The sequence below is a fragment of the Montipora capricornis genome, chromosome 9 (genome assembly GCF_036669925.1).
Source record: "Montipora capricornis isolate CH-2021 chromosome 9, ASM3666992v2, whole genome shotgun sequence".
NCBI lineage: Eukaryota > Metazoa > Cnidaria > Anthozoa > Scleractinia > Acroporidae > Montipora > Montipora capricornis.
The window spans coordinates 3,305,019-3,315,135 of record NC_090891.1 but is presented as its reverse complement, the minus strand read 5'-3'; the positions used below and the strand labels follow the sequence as shown (position 1 = coordinate 3,315,135).

The window sequence follows — 10,117 nt, the reverse complement described above, 5'->3', positions numbered from 1 at the left end:
TCGCTGGCATTTTAGAGCAAAACAAACAAACAAATGTCCAAAAAGAGAGAATATAATTGTTATTTAATAAAACCCTGTTAAAAAAAAAAAAATAAAGAAGAAAAAAAGCCCCGTGGCTAACCAGTAACTTCACTGATGACCCTCTTGCCCTCTTGTTGTGATGGTCCAGTGGCTAGCACACCCGACTAGTAACCAGGGGGACGCGGGCTCGATTCCCACTCACGGTATAACATGTTTTTCATTCAAAAGGGATCAGTTAGTAGTTTGCTGTCGCTATTTGTACACTCACCACTTAACATTTGAAAGCGTTGTGTATCCTTCGGATCCTACTAGCTTGCGACTACATCGTTGGATTTCCGTTAAAAATATATATATTTGTATATAACTAACTGCAGACAGTGCTGTCTCAGTCTTGAAGGCCTCATCAATGTAGTGCTGACGTCTAGGATAGTGGTTAAGCTTAAAAATCCACCCCAAATATCCCACACATGTGATACATCTAAGCCATGCCAGAGTGCTGAAACTGGCGAGCTAGTGAGCATGCGCATTTTCTAGCGGCAATGACTCATCCTGGTAGAGTGCTCAATTTGGACATGAAAGCAAAAGCTTATAAGCTTTGTAATGCCAAAGAGCTATATATCTCAAGGTTGAACTAATCAATAAGACATCACGCTTAAGCGATCACCAGACAGACTTTGACTTATTGATTAGTTCAACTTTCAGTTATACTACGCTCTGCTAAAAGCATCAAGCACTCTACCACAAGGATATACTATACTCAAGATTTAGATATATATTATATAAATTTTTACACCAATATAATGCAATAAAAAATACAGGTCACTGTGCTCGTTTAGGAGTAAAACACCACCGCACCTATCTATCTCGATTATCGTAGATCGAAACAACAAAATTGGCCATGTTCTCGGAAAGCGCGCTTATTCGCAAAGAGTTATGGGTCATTCACAACTTCTATCACATGTTTTGAGAACTGTTTTAGTGTGTATGATCGACTTACGCCATATTTACAATGTTGCAAATTGGACCAATTTATAAATATTTACTCCCCATTTACGCAGTACAGGATGCGCAGTGCAGTACTAAGGAATCACCTTAAAGTGCTTTATTTCCCTAAAGAAATCAGGCAGTGCCTGACGAAGTATGGGAAAGAAGAACTACTTCACCTGATTTCTTAAACTCTGGGAAAACATTTTTGGCCCCTTTAGGAAACATCAGAACAGGAATAGGATCCAAGACACTATGCTATTAAAGAGATAACTAGCAAAAACTGATCAATTTAATAACATTTTACAGGTATAAATCAAACTGATCATGTCCGAATCAAGTAACACTGGAGTTGCCATAGTAACAGTATTATACGCTATGACGATGCTTATGTCGCTCCTGGGAAACTCTTTCCTCATCTACATCGTGTGGAAGGAACCCGGAACGCAATCACTGACGAGCTTCATGTTTGTGAATATGGCGGTTGCTGATCTACTGGTCACGGTGTTAATGATGCCTGTCAACGTCAATGAAATGAATAATGAGTTCAACTGGGCGATACATGGCACATTTGGTGATATCACGTGCAGGACAATTCAATATATTGCCAAAGTAACAATAGTGGCCTCAATTTTAAGCCTGACCGTCATGGCCATTGATCGGTTCTACCTGGTGAACTTCCCCTTGGAAAGTCGTATTGCCTGGTTTAGAAAATCCAAATACATCTCTCCCTTAATATGGCTTCTCTCAATGGGCTTGATGTTCATCATGCCAGTCATCTATTATTTTCATGCTGAAAAATCTGAGTGCGTGGTGACGCATTTGGGAGATGCAAGTGTCACTTTTCGGGGCGTTTTCCTTTATCTTTTCCTGATTACTTATTTTCTTCCTCTGGTTGCAATATCAATCCTTTATGGCATAACTTCTTATAAAATATGGTTTAGAAGACCTCCTACTGAAATACTAACTGCAGTTCAACAAAAACGAGACACAATTAACAAGAAAAATGTAGTTCGCATGCTTGTTATAATCGTTGTTGTGTTCTGTCTTTGCTGGCTCCCCGCGCAGTTGCTGAATATTTTCTATGCAGTAACCGTACTCAGTGTTCCAGCGCCTGTACCAAACATTGTTCTGTATCTCGTCATCTGGTTGGGCAACGCAAACAGCGCTATCAATCCGTGGTTGTATATTTGCTTAAGCTCCAAAATGAAAAGGGCGTTTTTGCAGATGTTAGGCATAACGACCCGTCCACGAAAAAAGAAAAGGGCGACGAAAACCACAAAATTAAGCCAGGATCCCGGTATTCCTTTGGACTGAACAAACGTAATTGGAACTGTCCAGGAACATTTTTGTCCAGAAATGCAGGAGATAAGGTGCAAGTATTCTTTTAAGGGCGGTGGCTCTTAACTACCAAAATGTTGCTATGGACCTCTTCAAATAATCATTCCTGGAAACCATTTAATTCTGCAGTTACCATTTTCTGTCAAGCGTGTTGTATTTAACATTTCTTTGTCTGGTTCAACTCACAACCATATTTGGTAATCACGTGAATAAAAGGGAAAATGCCTAAAAACCCAGCAAGTTAACTATATTTTTCCAAAAAATTTAACGCAACAGTACATCGGTAGCATGGGTTTGAAAATAAAGTAATTTCCCAAAAACATTATGACGCCATAAGGCCCTTGTTTGATACACTTTTGAAAATATTGGTTCCATTTGTTGTCCAAATAGAAATTCCATGCTACAGTCTACGAAAAATGATGGGACGGTTCTTATTCGGTGAAAAAAATGGCTTCTTCCTTTCATTTCCGGACAGTTTTTACATGTTTTTCACTGAAAAGCACGGCAGGGGACTGGGACTAGTTTCGCACGCGCATTCTGATTGAAGTGATGTCATATTTCCATTGAAAAAGTTACTTCATAGAACCATCCATGCAACCTTTTTGTAGAGCTCTTTGACCAAAAGCTTCCTTGGCAACCATTGTCTTTCTGTTATTAAGGGCCACCCGCCTTCAGTCTAAGTATTTTCTACCCGTTTTAGCAATAAGGTAAGTGTAAGGTTTAAGGTTATTTTCTTGTGAGGCTAAATGCAGCTATTTATATTTAGTTTAGGACTTGGGTTTTAGCTAGGGAAGACTTTGTCACGTTAATTGTCCGTATTCCTACCTTGCGAGCAGAGTCTCTTTCCATCTTCTTAGATAAGTCGGGAAGGGGAAAGTAGACTCTGCTCGCCGCCTCCACATTCTTTGACATGCCGCTCATCCAAAGAATTGGATGAGTCAGTCAAGTTTCGACTTGTCAAACCTCTTTTTTTATTTTTTATTTTTGCGCATGATCAATCGCCAAGCGTCATCAATATTTTGAAATTTACAACAGCGTGGCAATTTTAACTGTTAGAATTCCCATGAGTTTTTCCTATGTGTCGGTTACAGAAACCAGTCTGACAGAAACCCATGAATGTTTCAGAAAAAAAAATGAAATGGCATTTTAAGAGTATGGCCTATCTTGAGTTTCCAATGAAATGATTCCTTGATTGTCGTGTGTTTGCGAGAGTTGCTGGAAAATATCCCGACTATTTGTTTTCGTTTTGTGGTTTTGTGGCTACTGGTCACGCGTAACTGACACCGAATACATTTAAATTTTAAACGCATGCTCAACACAAAATTTGCAGGCGGCGAGCAGAGGCTACTTTCCTCTTCCCGACTTATCTAGGAAGATCGAAATAGACTCTGCTCGCAGGGTACCGTATTCCTGGACTAGAGTGATGTTGAAGTTAGGGAGAAGAGCAAGGGGATACTTTGTGACGTTTATCAAAATAGCCGTGGACCTAATTAACTGCTCTTCTGGACACGTCTGCGTTAATTTACATGTAAAAACGTCTAAGTAATTACAAAAAAAAAAAGCTACAATATTTAATTGTCTTAAGTTACTCGTGGAGATAGGCGACAGAGAGCAGGAGGTGTCAATGCTGCCCCATGACGTCACTAACAAACAACCGTGTAGAGGCTCTGATTGGTTACCGTGCTAACTTATTCATGTGACTGGTGAGCCATTGAATTTAATTGCCAGAGTTCGTGCGTTAAAGATGGCGGAATCTATGCCGTCTGCTTACTTGAATTCTTGTAAGTCCTTGGCATTTTATTGGTTTTTCCCTATATCGTATAGCGATCCGTGGTCTCCGAAATCAATTTCATGCAAGTCTGACACTTGATCTTTTGGAATTTTCAATATTTGCGAGGGCACGACCACGCGTGTTTTGAAAAAAAAAGATAAATAAATAAATTATGACATTTGATTCGTCACGTCACCGGAAAGCATTAACGCCTGCTGCATTCAGAAGTCTATCTCCCCCTAGTGACTTAGCGAGCGGAGAAGGCGGCTGAAACCCAGGTTAGGATAGGATAGGATCATGATAAGACAGGTTAATAAACTTTATTTATACAAGGTAATTTCATCATCATATTTACACAAGAAATCTTTTCTTCTTAAAAGCAGTGTGACAGTCGAATGTAAGTTTAATATAAAATTGAATTGCAGTATGCACTAAATGACTTAAATAGTTGTTGTCAGTGCAAACTTAAATGTTTTGATTTTTGTCTTCAGAACATTCACGGAAGGCAATTTATACTTTTTAGTGACCTGGCAGTGTGTTTCAAATAGACGCCCCTGTGAAAGCAAATTGGTTTCTAAAGAAAGAGGTGCAAGCAACTGGGTCTAAATCAGATTTTCTTAGTTTAAACATTTTAGGTGCCATCTGCTCGGTTAACATATCCACCATGAGCCTAATTCACACGGCAGCCATATTGGTCATAGACAATAGATTTCGTACCCCGAGCCTCGAGTTGAAACGTCTGGGAACGAGTTTCGGTGGGGCAAAACAAAAGCTTTCAATCCCGTGGGACTCAACATGGCCACCGTGTGATTAAGGTTCATAGACCTCTTTCATAATGGAGGCCAAAAAAATGCTCTTTTGTTTTAATGCTAATAAGCCTTTCTAACCTCGATGTGTAGAGATCAACGCTCGCATTTACAGAGCCGGTAACACAATTAGACACCTTCGTGATTCAGTGGGAGATGAGTGGTATCAAGATGTCTACAAAATTGAAGATGTAGAAGGCTAATGTGGTACCCACTCTACTGTATGCTAGTGAGACATGGGCAGTCCATGAGCACCATGCCAGAAATTGAATCGCTTCCACCTGCTAACTGCCTTCAAGTGCCTTCACAAGATCCTACACATCACCTGGCAGGACAAAATTCCAGACATTCAAGTACTTGTAGTCCATGGGCAAGGAAACGAAGAGAAAACAAAGAGTACGCTTTTGATGAATTTTTGCACAGTTGCCCCAGGCGCAAATGCCGAAATTTAGATAGGAAGTAATTAGAGTGTGCTAGACATTGAGCAGTAAACGTCTTGGTCCATAATGTCTCAGTTTTGCAATAACTCCAATTAATTTGTTAACTTTATGACAAATGTGTTCAATATGTTATTTCCATGTCAAGTCAGGACAAGGTATGATATTTCCATTACAAGGTATTTAACATAGTCTTTTATTTCAACATTTGTTAAGGTATTGGTTGCAGAGATAAAATTTTAACTGAGTAACAAAAGCCATTATCTTCTGGCGGAGCCGGAAAGTAACAAAGTTTGACATTTTAATATTGAGAGTCAACTTATTGGCTTTAAGGCATTCTCGGACCTTTGCAAGTTCCAAGTTAATAGTTATTTCAAGAACACGTAGGTTTTCATCAGCATACATTAGGGTTGTATCATCGGCAAACAGATAAAAGGAGAATTTGTTATTGATATAGAGAAGGAATAAGAGGGGCCAAGGACAAAGCCTTGAGGAACTCCACGTCGGACGACTTTTTTATCAGGATAAGTCAATATTGATCTCAAGGTCCAAGGTATCAGAATAGTGCTCACAGCATTAGGGATTTCGGATGCCAATTTATCTCCAATGTTTGCAAAATGATTTTTCAAAATGTTACCAATCCTCTTTGGGTCACTACACAAAACCGAATTTTCACTGGGCAGTACACTAACTTTGAGAGTTTTGTACCTTGGCGACACAAGATTTCTTGCGCCAAAGCACTGATTGACCGCGTACACCGAATTTGCACTCCTAAAAAAATTAAAACCGAGCTCAAGCTAATAAGGAGGTTTTGGGGTGCAGGGATGGCGCAGTGGTGAGAGCACTTGCCTCCCACCAATGTTGCCCGGGTTCGATTCCCAGACTCGGCGTCATATGTGGGTTGAGTGTGTTGGTTCTCTACTCTGCACCGAGAGGTTTTCTCCGGGTACTCCGGTTTCCCCTCTCCTCAAACACCAAAATTTGATTTGATTTGCGTTAACTTGTTAATTTCAATTTACAGTGTCCCCGATTGGTGCTCTACGGCGCTAGAAGATTAGACACTTAAATAAAGTTCCTTTCCTTTCCTTTCACCAACTTAGCAACTTCCAAATGTTATACAGTACATGTAAGGCTGGGCATGTTGCTGCTCATTTTGCAGCTTGGAGGACTCTCACCAGTGACAAAATCATGTTATCTGATGTTTTGGGAGCAGCTATTGAGTGTACTGCCACCCCTGTTCAACAACAATTGCCTAGTCAAATCTTCTCGGAACATGAATATCCCATTGTTCGTCAAGAAGTGCATAAGTTACTTGAGAAATGTGTCGTCACAAAGGTGTCACCTATATCTGGGCAAATTTTGTCCTAAGAAGGATAGGACCCAGCGACTTATACTAAATTTCAAGAGGTTTAATGAGTCAGTGAGTCATTATCATTTAAAAATGGATTAGCTTTCTACCATAACCAAACTAGTTACCCAAAATTGTTATACGGCGTCTTTTTACGCTTTATTTGGGAGGGAGAGTTATATGAATTTACCTGCCTTCCTAATGGGTTGCCGTGTTCTCCCCGTATATTTACTAAAATTCTTAAGCCTCCTCTGTCTACGCTGCACAAACGAGGACAAATGCTGTGGCACATCTTGATGACCTTTACCTACGAGAGCCAACCCATGAGAAATGTGTCCTAAATGTTATAAATACAACTGTCCTGCTTGATAAATTAGGTTTGGTTGTGCATTCAGAAAAGTCCCCTCTAATACCCACACAAGTGCTTACTATCCTGGGATTTGTAATAAATTCAGTGGCAATTACAATGCAACTGACCAGGGAGAAAGCTACCAGTTGACAAAATGTCTGTACTGAGTTACTAGTAAACCCTTCACCTTCTATTAGGGAAGTGGCTAGTTGGGAAAATAGCTTCCCTGAGGTAATGCATGGCGCTCTTTACTACCGACACCTGGAAAAAGATAATTCCCAAGCCCTTTTGAGATCAAAGGGCAATTTTGATGTCTTTTTCCTCTCGTGGGAAATCTGAATTACATTGGTGGATTCAACATGTGGGAAACCCCACAACCCCAGCACCAAATAACAAAAGATGCTTCCCTTATGGGCTGGGGGACAGAATTTTCAGGGGTTGTCCTCAGGAGGAATTTGGTCCTATTCAGAATCTAAACAACACATCAACTATCTGGAAATGTTGCCTATTTTTGGGGGGCTCCAAACTTTTGCTAAAGATAAGAGCAACAGACATATCAGAATAATGTGTGACAACACTACAGCAGTGAATGTGATTAATCACATGAGAACAAGCCACTCAGATTCTTGCAATCTGTGGCTAAGGAGATCTGGGAATGGTGTATAGATCGTAAGATCTGGCTTAGTGCTGCACATATTCCTGGAAAACAAAATCTTATTGCAGATTTTGAATCTTGCAAAAACCAAAGAGCATCTGAGTGGAGGCTTGACAAGGTATCATTTAATTTGTGCTCTTGAGGTGCTAGACTTCAAACCTGATATAGATTTGTTTGCCTCTCGTATAAACCATCAGTTCCCACATTATGTGCCTGACAGACCAGACCCAGAGGCTATTGCTACCGATGCATTTAGCCTGAATTGGTCCAACCTTAAATTGTATGCTTTTCCTCCGTTTAGTGTTATTCGAACAGCGTTGAAGAAGCTGACGACCGAGGGTGCACAGAGGATTTGCGTGCTCCCGGATTGGCCTACAAAGACATGGTACCCCAGAGCTCTCCAACTACTGAAACAAAACCCAGTGTATCTAAAAGCCAGGAAAGACCAAACCATCCCAAGGAAAAACATTCGATCTGGCACAGGTTAAACCTCCTCGTATGTCACTTATCAGGGAGGGACTAAACAAGTATGCTTTATCACCTGCAGCAAATTAAAGATGTGCTCATGGCATCATGGAGGGATGGTACCCCTAAGCAATACCACACGTACCTTAACAAATGGAATCAGTACTGTCGGGACAAAAACATTGATGTTTTTCAGCCTGGGGTAATAAACGGCATTGAATTTCTCGTTTCTCTTTACAAATCAGGCTTAGGATACAGCCCTATAAACACAGCGCGTTCTGCGCTCTCTTCAACACTTGTTTTGGAAGACGGAGTAAAGTTTGGAGAGTACTCTTTAGTAGCTCGTTGCATGAAAGGGATTTTTGAGTTAAAACCAGCTTTGCCCAAATATACTGAAATTTGGGACGTTAACATTGTGTTAGGTTATTTAAGAGCTGCTGCACCTTTGAGGTCCTTATCTCTTAAGCAGCTTACCCTAAATTTGACCATGATACTCTGTCCCACTACGGGACAGCGTAGACACACTATACATAAGTTTGATGTTAACTACATCCAAGAAATGTGTGACCGCTACAGAATAACTATTTGTAAGAAACTGAAACAGAGTACGCTTGGGCGACATCTAGCACCCAATGAATTACTCTCTTTCCAAAGTGACAAGAAACGTTGTGTGGTAGAACATCTTAAGGAATACTTGCAGCATACGAAACAGTTGCCAGATGAACACTCACAGTTACTGATAAGTTATGTTAAATCATTTAAACCTGTATCCACAGATACCATTTCTAGATGGGTTAAGCAAGTGTTAGAGCCAGCAGGGATCGACATCAACAAACACTCTGCTCATAGCAGCAGAGCCGCATCAACATCCAGCTGTAAGGACAAACCAAAGGTCTAAGCCGAGCAGTAATTATGCAGAGTGCAGGATGGTCTAATTCTTGTACATTTGCAAAGTTTTATGACAAGCCTGTTGACACTCCCTCAGCTAATTTTGGTTCTATGCTGCTGAAACCAGACACACTCTGATCTGTTTTACTGTAGCATTCTTTTCTCGAGTTGGAATAAACTAAACATACTGCTATGAATTGTTCGTAATGCAGGACTTTGAAGTCTCATGTGACGTAGACTGATGACAAAGTAGAATTGTCAGATTAATTATGCCCTGTTCACGACTGATTTTGAGTGTCGAATATTTATTACCTAATTACATTATGTGGGAAACTGTTGAATTAGCCCTGCATGTTGCACTGAGTTCGGTTTATCGAAAGTTGGCCGGTTGCAACCTATAAAATGCCTATCAGTATGTGTTTTAATAGTTCGACTTGGATCAAGTCTTAGGCCCTGTTGACATGGAGAAAACTTGTCCCTGGTAAGATGGTCACCCTCCCAGCCGGGTCTAGCCGGGCTAGCGTTTATATGAGAAAAGAACTGACCTTTTTTCCTGAGTGAAGAGCTGCCCGGCTAGGTTTTGATCATCAGGAGACTGGGGAGATAGCACTCGTGCATTCTCTCATCATCTTGGCTCGACCAAGTTGACTCCACTGGGCGAGCCAAAGTGTTTACATGGAATAAAGTTGGGCTGGCCAGGAGGGTGATCCTACCGTTGACAAAGGGTGACCCGACTAGGTGGGTTTCCCTTTTAGCCGAGCTATTTTTAAACTCGTGGATACGCGAAGCGTAGAAACGTGTTTCTTGCGTGGACTCCGATATGCAAATGTGTCACTCACTCACTCAGGTGTAGACACTGTTCGTAATTAGTCGGCCCGAACGAGACTGCCCGAACCCGAGGCCATGTTGGAATAGTAACCGCGCAGTCCGAGCCCATCGCCATATTGAAATAGCAACCGCGCAATCAGCGTGAGTGCATGCATTGTGGCAGCCCGCATTGATTGTGCATTTCATTGGGGTGATTTTCTAGCTTTTACACGACCATTAATACC

At 40.9% G+C, this 10,117-nt stretch overlaps 1 protein-coding gene across 1 annotated transcript in view; it reads left to right on the top strand.

Moving 5' to 3' along the window:
- LOC138015894 (allatostatin-A receptor-like) overlaps positions 1–3,642 on the top strand; it is an 18,722-nt gene extending 15,080 nt beyond the window's left edge. The window contains exon 2 of the mRNA XM_068863027.1: positions 1,315–3,642. Within this exon, the coding sequence (XP_068719128.1) occupies positions 1,333–2,322 (990 nt within the window). The 5' untranslated portion in view covers positions 1,315–1,332 and the 3' untranslated portion in view covers positions 2,323–3,642. The remainder of the gene's footprint in view (positions 1–1,314) is intronic.
- Positions 3,643–10,117: the final 6,475 nt, after the last annotated feature.